General features: G+C 36.5%; 1 protein-coding gene across 3 annotated transcripts in view; it reads left to right on the forward strand.

Annotated features, from left to right (window-relative positions):
* The first annotated feature begins 60 nt into the window (after positions 1-60).
* Positions 61-16,682, forward strand: part of CENPE (centromere protein E) — a 77,017-nt gene continuing 60,395 nt past the window's right edge. For 2 of the 3 annotated variants that reach the window (XM_082728971.1, XM_082728973.1), the window contains exons 1-13: positions 61-215; positions 1,710-1,801; positions 4,075-4,164; positions 4,278-4,396; positions 5,296-5,415; positions 5,830-5,911; positions 6,069-6,136; positions 6,209-6,274; positions 9,875-9,926; positions 11,933-12,020; positions 12,355-12,484; positions 13,548-13,667; positions 14,649-14,807. In XM_082728971.1, the coding sequence (XP_082585097.1) occupies positions 160-215; positions 1,710-1,801; positions 4,075-4,164; positions 4,278-4,396; positions 5,296-5,415; positions 5,830-5,911; positions 6,069-6,136; positions 6,209-6,274; positions 9,875-9,926; positions 11,933-12,020; positions 12,355-12,484; positions 13,548-13,667; positions 14,649-14,807 (1,242 nt within the window). In that variant the 5' untranslated portion in view covers positions 61-159. The remainder of the gene's footprint in view (positions 216-1,709; positions 1,802-4,074; positions 4,165-4,277; positions 4,397-5,295; positions 5,416-5,829; positions 5,912-6,068; positions 6,137-6,208; positions 6,275-9,874; positions 9,927-11,932; positions 12,021-12,354; positions 12,485-13,547; positions 13,668-14,648; positions 14,808-16,682) is intronic. The other variant, XM_082728972.1, reaches the window with a different exon arrangement.

A 16,682-nucleotide genomic window follows, 5' to 3' on the forward strand; every position in this document is an offset into this window, starting at 1 on the left:
GCGCTGGGCGCTGTGGAACAATCCGTGACGTCATGAGGCCGCGGCTCAATCAGACGCAGCGTTTGGGAAATTTTAAACTTAAAGGCGGGGCGACCCGTGCTCTCGGAAACCCAGAAGGTAGAGCGTCTGGGCCAGTTCTCGGGGGTCTAACCCAGCAGGATGGCGGAGGAAGGGGCTGTGGCGGTCTGCGTGCGGGTCCGGCCGCTCAACAACAGGTACGTAGGCCAGACCCAGACCGGGATCCCGCTGGGGCCTCGGGTGTGGGCCTGAGCCGGAGAGTTCTCGCTGCTCCTTGCCGGTTCCGCGGCTTGGGATCTCGGCCCCTTACCGACTTTGTGCCCCTCTCTGTAAGTGAAGGAGAAGGATCGGAGGATCCGGAAGGTACTTTCCATCTGTAGCAGTCTCTTAAACGTGTAACTCGGGCTGGCCAACGTTAAAGACCTCGCCGCTGGCACCGCACCTTCTCCATCTGAGCCTCCTTACCACACCCCACCCCATTCCTTAAAGGATGTCTTATCGGGTAATTCTTACTGGCACTCATCACAGTTGGTCATTTTGCACCTAAGTCTCTCCCTCGTTGCTGTGTACTCCTTGAGAGCAAAGACTAGTCTGTCTTATTGCACTGTATTCCTAGGCACTCAAGACTTCCTTCAGTCAATGACTGAATTCAACGTCCGGAACGTTGACTGGCTGAAATTTATCAATCTTTTTTTTTTTTTTTTTTTTTTTTAGTTCAGTGTGCACTATTAAACAGACACTACCATCATTGCCCCTGGGGATCCACATTCTAGGAGGGCAGACAGGAAATGAAGTAAAAAATAGAGAATGTTAAGTTGACATTCATGTTACGGGAGTAACAAATGCTATAGAGAAAAAGCAGAAAGGGGAAGAAATGAAGTCTTTGCTTCTCTAGTCTCTGGCCCTTACCCCAGAATACTAACATACTATGTGTTTGAAAAATATGTGTTAAATATCACAAGACGTTTAATATATGACAATATCAAAACGAGGAATTTCCTCTTTTTAAAGGGCTTCTTATCTAATGCATTAGGAGACAGTTACATAAAGAAACCATTACAATACATGGTAAACAAGTGTTATGGTAGGTGGAGAGTGTTTGCTAGAGGAGTCATTAATCCCTCTGAGATGACACTAGTGACAGGGGGTGTCAGGAAAATCCCGACACTTCATGAATTAAAGAATAGTTAAATAACTTAATGCAAAGGTTAGTCAGGGTATTCCAGACACAGAAGGGCTGCATTTCTTATTTCAATGGGGACCCTCAGGTAGCTGTATGGAGTTAGGTATATATCAGAATTTAGAGCAAGATAACATTAAAGAGAGAAAGAAACATGATCCAAGTCTAGTGTGCCATATTAAAAATTTTAGATGGTCTTTTTGAAGTTTTGAGCAAGAGGGACATAATCAGAGTTGCACTTTCAGTGTATCTTTTTACCAACCAGTACCGGGTAGGAGGGTGGAAATGAAGAACTTGACAAGAAAATCTCTATGAGAAGGCAGGAGGTCACTGGCCCCCACTTAAAGGTGTAGACTCCTCAAAGGTGGATTTTCCATATTTCTCATATATAGTATAAGTCAATACTGTCTTTTAAAGTATTCTTCAGAAGATGGAATCTTTTAACTTATCTGTCATATAACATGACTTCTATGATCAGTTATACTAAAATGCAGTGTTTTTATTGTTTCAGAGAAGAAGCTCTTGGAGGAGATACCCAAGTTTACTGGAAAACTGACAATAATGCTATTTATCAAGTTGATGGCAGTAAATCCTTCAATTTTGGTAGGCTTATCATAGCATCAAAAGTTAATCTGTTATCTTTTTCCTATTAGGAGTTAAAAGGCTTATCAGTGATAGTGGATTTGTCATTAAAGATCAGACTAAGCCTTATATAAACTGCTTCAGTAGAAACTAAAAAATCGTTCATCTATCATGTATGATAAGTAAGATAATAAACTGATATTTAAAATGAAGTTATAGTCATAGTGCCTTATGGTTGAAACTAACATTCTTTCCTTTCTTCACTAGTTTTTTTGTGGACTAAAACCCCATAAACCCTAAAGTATGTTGCTTAATGTCAATTCATGTTTATGATCTTTCAATTTAGTATATATTTCCCACAGTTATTTTTGAGAAAATTCTTTAAAGAATAAATAGTAAAGATAGTCCTTCATTTTCTGTTGGAATACAGCAGAGACCTACCCTGGCCTTTGTGGAACTTATCATATGGTGAGAAAGACTTTAAAGGAGTAATTATACATGTGTTGACATAAGCTTCGGGAGAGTTTACAGCAGGTCTAACTAGTCTAAAAGGATGTTTAAAAGGGTACCACTGATACTGGGACCTGCAGGATAAGTGAGACCTAGCAAAGGCAGAGGGACGTGGAGATTCCGAAGGTTGACAAGGCTGATTTGTGTATTGATTTAATATAGATGCATTGGTGACAGCGTGTCAGACACAGTTCTAAGCGTGTCATACAGATTAACTCAATCCTCCTAACAAGTTTATATTGTAGGTACCTTTCTGTTTCAGTAAGGAACTGAGATAGGCCTGGAGTCACATAGCAAGTAAATGGAAGAGTCAGCCTCTAAATCCAGCCACACTAACATGCTGCCGCTTAGACACCTTAGAACAGCACTGAGGTCTTCTCAACAACTTGTAAGAATGGTTAGGTTGTTGAACTAACATTAAACTAGAAAGCCATCATAAAAGGTTTTGGAGCGGGGCGCCTGGGTGGCTCAGTGAGTTGAGCCTCTGCCTTCGGCTTGGGTCGTGGGATTGAGCCCCGCATCGGGCTCTCTGCTGAGCAGGGAGCCTGCTTCCCCCTCTCTCTCTCTGCCTGCCTCTCCGCCTACTTGTGATGTCTGTCTGTTAAATAAATAAATAAATAAATAAATAAATTTTTTTTTAAAAAAAGGTTTTGGAGGAAAGATCTATGGAAGAGAAAATAATTTCTGGTTAAAGGACTGTTTTAGAGCATTAATATAATTTTTTAAAAGGTAAAACAATATATCCCAGAGATTAAAAAACCAAGAGTGAGGGATACACAAGCATTCAGACACATGTACTATAGATTCCCAGTAGCTGTGTATGTCCATAGAGGATTTAGAGTTATCCACCCATCTAAAGCAAATGGCATTAAGATTTGAATCATCCTACCATTCTCCTTGCTCTGAAATCATAACCCCTAAGCTGCCTTCAGATGGCACTTTGGTTTTCCATTTTGTTCTGCCAAAATGGCAGATGTGTAGTCAGAATGTAAGCAGTCTGACCATTGACTTTCTTGTTAGAGATGAATACATTTCCTTCCTGATTTACAAATCCATTTCTTGTGAGATTTTTAATATGAGACCAGCATTGAAAGAGTAGGCCATTTTTAATGTGCTGATTATGCTAACAAAACCAGAGAACCACATCCTAAACTAGTGAACTCATCAGCATGAATGCACTGTAAACCCAGCCTCCTTTAGCAGCCAGCCAACTAGTCATTCCCTGTAACCTTTCAGCTTTTCTCAGGTCTCCTCCATATGTGTGCATTTCTCAGTTAAGTTTGAGGTAGACCTTCTTGTCAAATATGTTATAAACTTTAAAATTTATCAAAGCATAGTAATAGTTCACATTTCATAAGTATTAACCATATATTCATAATAATTCTATGAGGAAGAGAACACATATCCATTTTGCAGATTAGGTAAGTGAGGCACAGAGACATCAAGCACCTTGCCCAAAGTCCCACAGCTTATAAGTGGTAGAACCAGATTTGCAAAAAGTCTGATTCTATACGCCTGAACTCAGCCACTATGTCCTACTGTCTCTTGAAAATGCATAGGATAGCTGAGAAGTCTGATGTGTATTTTTTCTTTGTGGGGACCAACACATCTTACATTATAGAGAAGTATATTTTCAAAGGACCAGTAAGATGAAGAGAATATTGTGTCCTAAATATTTTATCTTACCATAGCCTGATAATCTTATTTCTTTGGACAACCACTAAGAAAACAAAGTTGATTTGTTTGATTTAACCACAGTGTGTATGTGTATTTTTTTTTTTTAGATCGTGTCTTTCACAGTAATGAAACTACTAAAAATGTGTATGAAGAAATAGCAGTACCAATCATAGATTCTGCCATACAAGGCTACAATGGTTTGTATTCACTGTAGAAATATCTTAGTATGAGTTCTCTATTCAAGTATTAATCGTTTTACACCCCATAGATTCATTTTTAATCTTTGCGTGTGTGTGTTTTGTTTTTACAGGTACCATATTTGCCTATGGTCAGACTGCTTCAGGAAAAACATATACCATGATGGGTTCAGAAGATTATTTGGGAGTAATACCCAGAGCAATTCATGACATTTTCCAAAAAATTAAAAAGGTAAATACCTTAGCTAAATTTCTGTTACATATAGGTAAAAGTATTAATAGTCTCTTGTAATGACGAAAGGAAGTAGATTTATAGTTGTCTCTTCATTAGCCATGGGTAAAGAAGGCATAACATAGATTCACTTTTTTCCCCACAAACTTTGTAGAGACTAAAGGCCTTTCGGTCATTCACTTAAATCCTGAAACAATGCCAATCACACCAAAAAGTGGTTGTTGAGGAACAAGAAAATCTTATCAGAATGGTTAGCTCCTCCTTACTTGTTTGTTTACCTACCAGTGATTATTAAGGAGTAGAGAAAAGTAGAGGTAGGAAAAAGGCCAGAATACGCAACCTAACTAAAAGTTTGTTTTAGGTTTATTTTTTCGTTACTGTTTTAATGTCCTTATTTGAGTATCTGTTGGTGGGGTTTTATTTATTTATTTATTTGTTTATTTATTAAAGATTTTATTTATTTATTTGACAGAGAGATCACAAGTAGACGGAGAGGCAGGCAGAGAGAGAGATAGAGGGAAGCAGGCTCCCTGTTGAGCAGAGAGCCCGATGCGGGACTCGATCCCAGGACCCTGAGATCATGACCTGAGCCAAAGGCAGTGGCTTAACCCACTGAGCCACCCAGGCGCCCTGGTGGGGTTTTATTTTGAGTTTAGAGAGTTGGACTGGGCATTCCCCTAATTATTTGATACTATACTTTTCATTATCTCTGAAACATATTTTTATATTTTTGTGTTTATCATCAATATTAAACCATATGAGGTTTCATTTCTTGTTTGCTTCACAAAGATAATTTCTGAGAATATTTTAATATTTAATGCTAGCACATAAGTATTCAATATTAGGTTTTTATAAATGGATGATCTCTGATGTTTTTATACATTTATTTTTCCCTCTAGTTTCCTGACAGGGAGTTTCTCTTACGTGTATCTTACATGGAGATATACAACGAAACCATTACAGACTTACTCTGTGACACTCAGAAAATGAAGCCTTTAATAATTCGGGAAGACTTCAATGTGAGTTACAGAGTTGAAATAGCTCTAAAAATAGTTGCTTATTGGGATTATTGTTCTTGAACATTTACCTTTAATTACTATATTTTTTAAACTATCTCCTGTTTTATGTTTTATTTTTTCTTTCGTGTTTATAAAGATAACATTTGAACAATATGTATAATTTTAAACATTGGCAACTGTAATATTTTGGTGTACATACCTTAAAAAAGAACAAGATGGAAGTATCAGGTTAGAATTTGCTGTGCTTTGGTATAGGAAATAAATTGTACATATCATTAGTTTACTTGTTATTTTCATACATTTTCCACCAGTAACTTCCACAAATGAATTCTATTATAGTTGACAACTTCTTTTTGAGATGTACACTTTTTAGTGACTTCTCCTCTACTCTTTTCATAATTAAACTTGTTTCAGAGGAATGTGTATGTGGCTGATCTCACAGAAGAAGTTGTTTACACATCAGAAATGGCTTTGAAGTGGATCACAAAAGGAGAAAGTAAGACTTTATAGTGTATTTCCCCAAAACACTTATAAAAAGTATTCAGTTAAACGTATTTAGGCTTCAAGTCACACTTTTCACTCTTAAAAATAGAAGTTAATGTTTTTCTTTGGATTTTAATGTACACAGCTGAAATATGACTTACTTTTTACAGAGAACAGACATTATGGAATTACAAAAATGAATCAAAGAAGCAGTCGCTCCCATACCATTTTTAGGATGGTAAGTAACTCTCTGTTTGGCCTTTCCAATTAAAAGTACACTAATTTTTTACAAGCTTTCTTTTCTCTCTAGATTTTGGAAAGTAGAGAGAAAGGGGAACCTTCCAATTGTGATGGATCCGTCAAAGTGTCCCATTTGGTAAGTATTGATGGACCACAGTACTGTACTGTATGGGCCAAAGCGTAATTTAATTTGGCTGCTGAATGTTTGGTTTCATAAGGACTGTTAACTGAATCAAACAGGCAAAAACATGCATAAATTGGTAGTTTAACTAGTCTCATTAGTAAACATGGGATTACTAGCTAAAACATGGGAAGAATTCAGAGGGTCTTTCTTCCTGTTATGTTATGGCTGCCTTTCCTAAATTTAGATGGAAGGACTTTTCCTAACCAGAGTTGTTGGAGGGAGATTTTCGATATTCATTTAAGAGTTAAGAGTGTTCTTGGAACAGTGTGGGAAGAGGTTTCTTGGAACAAGAGTGGAAACCGTTCTGTTTTGTTGTTGTTGTTGTGGTTTTGTCTCAGCCAATAGAATTGAGACTCATGAGATCAACAAAAACCTAGCTGGGACTGTTAAACAGTAAATCACATCATTTAAGTATATTCTTAAATATAATAAGAAAATGTTTTATGTTATAAACATAGTGTTTTAGACTATAAATTCCTTGAAGGAAAGAATGATATCTTAGTCATCTTTATAGCCTCAACACATTATACATAGTTTATATTCAATACCTGTTTGTTGAATAGTGAATATATACATTATGGAAACATTCTTTTTTTGGACCAAGTAAACCTTCCATTTCCTTCTTACTGCAATATATTATTTCTCTCTCTTTTTCTGTGCTTCCTTCCGTTCCTTGCCAATATTCTCTGTTTTCAAGGTCTAAATTTTTTAGCATGTGGGAAATGACTTAGGATTATTCTATACTATTTGAAAATTTCAGGGAAAAAAATCTATAATATGCTTTTTCATTTTCAGATTTGAAAAATCAGTCTTGATTAAATATCTAATTCTAGTTCACCTCAGTTATTTACTTTACAGCATAAAATTTTAGTTAATGGCCTTGCTTTGATTTAGCAACAATAACACAAAACCTAACTTCTGTTTTGTCTTCTAAACCTAATCTGTGATACTTCACTACAATTTTAACATTTCTCTTAATAAATGTTTTTAATACTCTTGACATACTCTTGACATTTGGTAACTTTTTCCATATTCTTCGATGCTATATCAAATGGTACTATAGATACCTTCTGGTCCAATGTTTCACCTTCTCACTTACTCTAAGCATCTTCAGAAGAAATCTTCCCCAAAAAAGTCATTTTCAGGCTCTTTGGAGGTGGCATGCATGCATTTATTTACTTACTTACTTACTTATTTATTTTAGTGTCTTTTGCTCTTTCGGTTCTTAATACCCCGCTTCTTTCAGCTCCATTCCTTCTTTACTCCCTTTGTGGTTTCTTTTTCCTACCCTCCTACCAAAAACATAGGAGTATTGTGCTGTGGCCTTCTTACTTCTGTTTGCCCTCAGACATCATTGCTATGTTGATGATAGTCAAATACTTATTTTATCTAGAGTTTCTGAGTTCTAATTCATGACTGTAAAGATGTTTATAATTGTGTGTCCCCACTGTTATTTCAAACTTCAGTGTGTCTAAAACAAAATTAATTTCTTCCTATAGTAATGAGTATTCCTGTTTTCTAGTAGTACTAGTGTTACCCTGGTCACCTAGGTCAGACCCAAGTCAATTCTGACTCATCTTTTTCTGCCTTCCCCTTTTGTCCAGGTATTGACGTTTCTTATTCATTATTCCAATGGGTGTCACACTCATTTAGGCTCTCATCCCTTGAATTACTATATCATTCTCCTAGACCTGGCCTCAAGACTCTGGTTTTCCTTTCTGCAATCTGTTTGCAGATTTTTAATTTTTCTGATATTACTATGTACTGCCCATGTTGTTTCGCCACTCTTAACTAACATACTTCCTTCTACTCCTCGTGAGCTCCTCTCTTATGGATACATTGGGCCTCCTAGTGTCTTTGAACAGTGATACTGGTTCCCATCTTTATTCCTTAATTTATGCTACCTTTCTCACCATTTTGCCCCTTTATTATGGTTCTAGGTCTTCTGTAATATAGATACCATACAAGAAAGATCACACTTTGAGCATTTTGGAGAAAGTGGTGTCTAGATAGGACATAATTAAAGCAGGAGTACATAATTACTGTCCATCCCTGAAAGTGTCCACAGAGAGAGAGAATTTAAATCTCTGACCTTGTTTTAATGCATTAAGAATATTTGCCGAAACTTCATCATGTTCTGTACATAGTACAGCTCCAAGATTCAAAGAGTAAAGAAGATATCCCTCCACCACTTATGTCTCCATGACTACCTCCTTAGCCCAGGCCTCTCACTGAGATTCCTGCAGGACCCTCCTCATTGGACTCCCTCCTTCCACTCTTGCCCCTCTCCAGTCCTCCACCCAGGGACAACAGGCAATCCTTCAGAAAGTTAAATGAGGAGATGTCTGTCACTCTCGTACTAAACCCTTTCCTGTCATATTTAGAAAATCCAGAGTTCATACTCTTCCTTACACTACCCTCCACAGTCTGACCCCTACCTATTTCTCTTACCTTATATTGTCCTATCTCTCCTTCACCATGCTGCTCTTGTATTTTTTGAATACACCCAGCTCATTACTGCTTTATGACTGAGTGTACTAGCTATTCATTCTATATAGAGTATGATTCCCTTGGTCTTTGCTTGGCTGGCCCTCTCTTCTCTGTCATTCCAGATCCTAGCTTGATGCAAGGCCTTCCCTAATGCCTCGTCCAAAAAACTTGCTCTGTACTTTCCTCTTCCCTCTTCCAGCACTCTTTTTAAATTATCTCTATTACATTTACCATGATGTGTTTATCTGTCTTTTTCTCATTTCTCATGAACGTCCTCCTCTCCCCATCCTGCCTCATGTGGAATAAAAGTTCTGTGAGAACAGAGAACTTATTTGTCTGGTTCATTACCATATCCCTTGGACCTAACACATGACAAGCAGTCACTTTTTTGTCAATAATATTTGTGAAATGAAGAAGAGACCCATGCTTTTAAAGATGCTGCAGTGTAGTCATAGACATAAATGACTAGCTCGGCACAGGAAGTACTAAGGATTAAGTCGTATCTTTAAAGACCACTGGGTACGCTGTTGAAAGAACAGCTCATTCAAGGTGTGAGAGAGGAAGGATAAAGGTGGCAAAGTTTTATTAAGGAGGTAAAAATCAACTTTGGTCCTGAATAAAGAGTAGGGACAGAATAGAACATTAGAACTGAATAAACAAGGGAATGGTGAAAGGTAGCTCTTGGAAGTATAGAAATACATGAGGCATTTAAGGCATAGCGAGTAGGTCAGCTAGAATTCTGACTAATGGGTAGATTTAAGGCTGGAGCAACACAAGTGCCAGATTGTGAAGAATCATATTCACTGGTAAGGTTTTGAAATTTGTGTGTGAAATGGAGAACCTATTCTGAGAGCATTATGGGGGATATATCATAAAGAAGGAACAAGGTATACAGATGAATTTGACTCAGAAAGGGGAAAGCCTAATTAGCGCAATGAAAGACAAGCATCTAGATGGGGCATGCAAATTAGCTGTGTATTAAAATTTGTTCTTTCAGTAGTTGGGTTTTTTTAATTCAAGTTAGACTTAGTTCAAGTTATCTACCTTTCGTCTATCTTACAGAATTTGGTTGACCTTGCAGGCAGTGAAAGAGCTGCTCAAACAGGCGCTGAAGGTAATGGAAACTTATAAACGTGTTGTTCTCACTGTCATCTTGTTCTTTTACAGAATTAAAAAAAAAAAAAAAATGCTACTTACACTTTAGAAACTAATAAATCTAGTAATTTTGTGATGAAAGTCTTTAACATAAAAAGCAACTTCTGGGGGCGCCTATGTGGCCCAATCAGTTGGGTGTCCAGCTTCAGATTTCAGTTTAGGTCATGATCTAATGGTTGTGACATCAAGCACTGTATTAGGCTCCCACTGGGCATGGAACCTGCTTGAGATTTCTCTCTCCCTCCCCTTACCCCTCTCATGTTCTCTCTCTCAAAAATTTCAAAAAAAAAAATTTTTTTTTTTAAGTCCATTTAAAAGCAGCTTCTATATCTGGCAAATTATCTGTTTTGGGCTTCTATAGCATCAGTTAAAAAACTAAAACCATGCAGTTGATAGGATTGCATAGCTGCAAAGCTTGTGAGAGTGCCATGAAAACCATATAGATTTTCATAATTAGTAAGGAAATTCAGAAGGGTGGTGGAGTACAAAGTTAATATACAGACATTAATAACTCATAATACAAACAAGTTGGAACATTTAGTGTACAAAAAGACTCCATCCATTTACAGTCTTAATAATGACTTAAGAGATCTAATACCTAAGTAGAAACTCAACAAAAATTACCCAAGACCAAAATAAAGAACACTTTAAAACAGACCTAAAGGACATAATCTAATACTTAAACAAATGGAAAAGCATACTTAGATGGGAAGTTTCATAATCATGAAGATGTCAGACCTTTCTATGTCAATTTCCTATAGCCTGACACAGAGACTGCTCATCTGAGCATGGCCTACATCCACCAAACCAGTGGATCCTGCAACTAATTGGCCGAACTAATCTAATGGCCCTCTGTGAACAAGAAATACATGCTCGTGTTTTAAGCTGGCATGTTACAGTAGTGTAATAGCAGTAGCTGAATCATGCTCGGGTGAAATAGCAGGTGTCCAAAATATTTGTTGTAATACTTTCTGCATATGTGGTAGATTGAAATCTTGCATGTCCCTCAATAGGATGCTGAGCGAATAAATTCTGATACATCCATTCAGTGGAATTTTATGCTATAAAAAAGAATGAAAAACACCAATGTTTACTGATAGGCTATATTGCCAAGCTTAAAAAAAAAAATACAAATTAGCCTATATAATGTGCTACTATTAGTATAAAAAGGAAAAGGAAGAAATAAATGTATGTGAACTTGTATTTGTAAAGATCTCTACAAGAGTAGACTAATAAAAGTGGTTTCCTGGTAGGAGGATAGATCTGTTTGGATGGAGCACAGGAGTAGGAGAGAGCTTTTTCAGTGCTCTTTTGGATTTTTTGGACATATGAGCCATGTGAGCATTAATTTAAAAATTAGAATATTGTTGGTGGTGAGCTGATAGGAATTAATTTGATTAGTCTATAGTTGCCTATATTTGGAGGTTTGGAAAAAAACAGATTTGAACTGAGGAGTTAGGCTCTCTTAGGAAATGAACTTTTCTTCCCTCTAATTCTTTTTTTTCTTAGCCATCTGTTTCTTTTTGCTCTTTCTCTCAGGTGATAACATTTCTAGTTTACTTAATAGGCTGGAGGAATAGGGAGAGAGCTCCTTTTACTAGAGGTATTAAAAGTGGGCTCAGGGGGCACCTGGGTGGCTCAGTGGGTTAAGCCACTGCCTTCGGCTCAGGTCATGATCTCAGGGTCCTGGGATCGAGTCCTGCATTGGGCTCTCTGCTTGGCCGGGAGCCTGCTTTCTCCCCTCTCTCTCTCTCTGCCTGCCTCTCTGCCTACTTGTGATCTCTCTCTGTCAAATAAGTAAGTAAAATCTTTAAAAGAAAAGAAAAGTGGGCTCAGATCTAATCCAAAGCAGAGACTACAATCTGACCCTTTAATTTCTAATTTCTTTTATGACTTACTGATAAATAAGTTCATCATCTAATACAGAGGTTAACTTTAGATTTCATATTTGCCTAATAAATGCAGGTGTGCGACTCAAGGAAGGCTGTAATATAAATAGAAGTTTATTTATTTTGGGACAAGTGATCAAGAAACTTAGTGATGGACAAGTTGGGTAAGTTTATTCCATTGTACATTTACCTATTGTACTTAAGGTTGAAAATTATAGTACTTTAGTAACACTCAAATAATGTACTGATATCTTCCCTGTATTAAAAACCTTTTGTGATTCTGTGAGCATGGCTAGCTTCTTAGACATATGACTGTAACCTACTAAATTTACTTTTTTATCTTAAATATAACTTAGTTAGTAGTTTTGATATGCCTCGTGTAACCTATAAAGAATTAATTTTTAAACTATACCTAATTTAAGGTTCTGCATTAAAACCAATCACATTTGTTGTATAAAAATTCTACTATTTTTTTTCCCAAACCCCTTTCTCACTAAGCGGTTTCATAAATTATCGAGATAGTAAATTAACACGAATTCTCCAGAATTCCTTGGGAGGAAATGCAAAGACACGTATTATCTGCACAATTACTCCAGTGTCTTTTGATGAAACCCTTTCTACTCTACAGGTGAGTTTGATTTTTATTTCAATATGGGGGAAAATCATGTTTAAGCAGAAAAATTACACACTGAAATTAGACTTTTTTTTTTAATTACATAACATACCTTTTGCAATAAAACTTGACATATTGCCTACTAAATACTATTCCTTTATTTTCCCAAATTTCAATCATTCATATCCCAGCTCCATAATTTTTGACACATCCAACACTTCTTTATAAAAAAAACTCACTTTTTCTATTTATTAAAGAAGGAAACTGTGTCAGTCCAATGAATGAAAAAGTATCACTTTCAACAAATAGGTGAACCAAAAAACATGTGTGTGTGTGTGTGTGTGGTGTGTGTCTGTGTGTATTTATAACAAAGTAATTCTTGAACTGCTAGCTGGTTGTTGCTTATCTTTGCTCTGAGCCTATGGCTTACATTTTCTGTTAAAAAAAAAGTGGGGGGGATGAGAAGTGTCAGTGAACAGCTGTCTCAATCAAGGATTCAGTGTTATTTAGTGGTCACCTTCATGGACCCACTTACAGTTACTTCTGCTGTTCACACGCTAAGAAATATTATTCTAAATAGTTATCGAGCACTGCGTCGAGGTAGTGTCAGAGAAACAAAGGAAGTATAGTCCCTGACTTCACAATTTATAGCATCAAAATTTAGAGCCTTAGAGGGAAGATGAGACCTGTTTTCCAATGTGATTGCCTTGGATTAATTAACTATTAATAAGTAGACTAGAGTTCAGAGGAAGGAGAGATAAGTTCAAGTGGAAGCAAAGCTTCAGGATAGAGGGGGCAGTTGTGCTGGACTTGAGGGGTGGCTGGGATTCCAGTAAGCCAGTGTTTGTAGGCTCTCTGTTGGCATCCATCCATCTTCAAGATATTTCCTTCACTCTTCTGAGGACTAGCAGCCAAGGTAAGCTACAAGAACATGGACTAATCTACCATGTTCAAAAGTATTAAGCCACCAAGGAAGAGTATTGATCTTTCTTTATAAAACTTAATTATAAAAAACCTAAATATTATTAATTATGTTAATTTTTTATATTGAACACTTAGCACTCATATCTTTCCCCAGTTTGCCAGCACTGCCAAATATATGAAGAATACTCCTTATGTTAATGAGGTATCAAGTGATGAAGCTCTCCTGAAAAGATATAGAAAAGAAATAATGGATCTTAAGAAACAGTTAGAGGAGGTATGTATGAACCATGTATTTCAGTAAAGATCAGGGACAGATTGAGAACTAAGATCTGCCCACATGCCCAGAGATTCTTAATTCATCAGTATCCAAGGTCTGTAACCTCAATTTAAAACATCCTTCAAGGACAGAGAAATCAACTCATAAAAATTTTGGTTTAATTTACTATAAACTAAAAACTTAGGTTTCTTGAAATTATTTTAGATTTTGTTTTTCATTTCCAAAATTTGAGATTTTCAAATGAGCCAAGTAGAAACATTCTTTCTAAAATGTCACAAATACATAGGGAATTAGGTTAAAAAGACCATGTATAGTTACTTAAAACCTTATTTTTTGTATTTTCACAGTATCTTGAATTCTTACCTGAAGGTAAAGTCTAATAAAGTAGCATAATCAGTTGTCATTGTAATTTGTTTGTGTTAACCATTGTGGTTTTATATTTTGTAAAAACCTTGTCTTTTAGTTATCTTTTTTAAAATAAGTTAAAATTTTAAAAAAGTAAAATAGAATGAGCTAAAATACCCAATGGAAGTCTTATGAAAACATCTGTTCTTTTACCATAGGTATTTAAGTCTCTGCTTTTATGACTTTTCTGCCTATTATTTATATATTTATAGGCAGTTAATAGAATGGCTTTAACAGCCTTGCTATAATCTTATATATAGTATCTAGAATACACAGGAAGAAATGTGTATTTTACTTTATTTTAGGTTTGAGAAATTACTGATTATAGTAACTGCCATAGTAGTAGTATTTTGTAGGTAGGGTCTATTTCATTTCAATAAAGTCCAATGCAGGGCTCGATCTTACAACACTGAGATCATGACCTTAACTCAAATTAAGAGTCAGACACTTAACTGACTGAGCAACCCAAGAGCTCCCACATACAAATTTAATATTCTATTCTTTTAAGTTACTTTCAAGATTTTAAAATCTACTACATTTATTATTAACATAACTTAATATTACATTCTATAGGTTTCTTTAGAGACTCGGGCCCAGGCCATGGAAAAAGACCAGTTGGCCCAACTTCTAGAAGAAAAAGATTTGCTTCAAAAAGTACAGATTGAGAAAATTCAGAACTTAACACGGATGCTGGTAACCTCTTCTTCCCTCACATCACAACAGGAGTTAAAGGTAAAACTTAAAACATGACAGCTCAGACTTGTTATACAAAGACTAGGATTGGTATTCCTGTATGTTTATTACATAGTTACACATTTCTTATCCTTTAATATAGTATATTCAGAAAACCCAGAACATTTTGTGTGTTAGTCTATTCATCAGCAAAACCTAAGAGTTCATTAAATATACTGATCTCTAATCCCTTAGAATCTAGAGATCCTAATTCAAGAAGTCTGAAATACAAGGAATCTATATAAATATGCTTCTCAAGAAATTCTAATGAAGTTGATCAGGTGATTAAGAACCATCCCTATCTAGGTTGAATGATAATATTTTCTATTTAAAGATACAGAAATATTAATCTCAAGAAAATTGATCTAGAATATAGATCAACATAGTGATCACAGTTCTGACTTCTAGTATATGTAGTTTTTGTTTTTACTAGAGCTGGGGGTATTGTCAGTCCAGTAGGCACTTTTTGACTGATGGTATCATGATTAAAAGGATGGCCTCTGGGGGCACCTGGGTGGCTCAGTGGGTTAAAGCCTCTGCCTTTGGCTCAGGTCATGATCCCAAGGGTCCTGGGATCGAGCCCCACATCAGGCTCTCTGCTCGGCAGGGAGCCTGCTTTCTCCCCTCTCTCTCTCTGCCTGCCTCTCTGCCTACTTGTGATCTCTGTCAAATAAATAAATAAAATCTTTAAAAAAAAAAAAAAAAGGATGGCCTCTGGAGCTTGTCTGTCTGGATTTGAATCCTGGTGCTGTCAATTCCTAATTCTTTACCTTAGGCAATTTCTTAAATCGACTTTGCTACAGTTTCTTTATCTATGAGATAGCTTGATTCCCAACTCCTAGGATTGTTACGATAATTAGGTGAAATAATACGTAGAATGTGCTCAATACTACATTTTCCAAATCCTCAATAAATGAATGGTCTAAAGACAATTATTAATAGTATGAATAAACATTATATTCAAGTCACCATACTAGGTATATAAAAGACATTCCAAGAGCTATTTGTTGACTGAGTGTTGAATAAGAAGCAGCCCAGTGGAACTTTCAGGGAAGAATATTTCAGGAAGAGATCCACATGTAAAAAATCTTGGAGTCATAAAAACAACATAATGTATCCCTTAGACTTAAAATGTTTTGGTGGCAGGAGCATTTTAAATCCTAGAATTTGAGGATTTGAACATTGCATTATGCTAAGGGCAAGGAAACGTCTGGTAGGTAACAGGATAACAGTTGTATTTCAGAAAGGTATGGCAGCTTATGTGCATCAGATTGGTTGGGGCTCTACAAGGACTGTAACTCTGGAGATGGAAAAAAATGGGTAAATTGGAGACCTATGTGGGAGATAGACTCAACAGGACTTCGTGATTATTTACATGTACGGGGCAGAGAGAGAGAGAACGGTATCCAGAATGATTTGCAAACATTGCTGGGTAGCTGGTAGCAGTAGTCATTGTTAAGGAACACCGAATGAAGAGCAGTGCATCTCTCGGGGTTTTATTTGGGACATCTCCAGTTTAAGGTTTCAGACAATGAAAGATGTGAGGTAGAGTTATCAATTTGGACATTAGCTACTGCAGATCTAAGTCAAGTCATGGGAATGAATGGGCTTGTTCTGAGAGCATGTTAGGAATGAAAAGAAGACCATACCCCAGAACAACTTTTAGATAAAGGTAGAAGAATCCCGAAGGGAGCCAGGATTCGTTCTAGAGTTAAGAAGGAAGCCGGGTGAATTGTGGTCACTTAGGGAAGAGAATATTTCAGAGAGGTAGTGGTCAGCGGTGTCCCATTTTGCTAAGAAGTTAATTAAGATAAATATAGACAAAAACTTTTGGGATTTGGAAACAAAAACTCATTTACAAAGCAATTTGAGTTA

Source organism: Mustela nivalis (genome assembly GCF_964662115.1).
Source record: "Mustela nivalis genome assembly, chromosome: 4".
NCBI lineage: Eukaryota > Metazoa > Chordata > Mammalia > Carnivora > Mustelidae > Mustela > Mustela nivalis.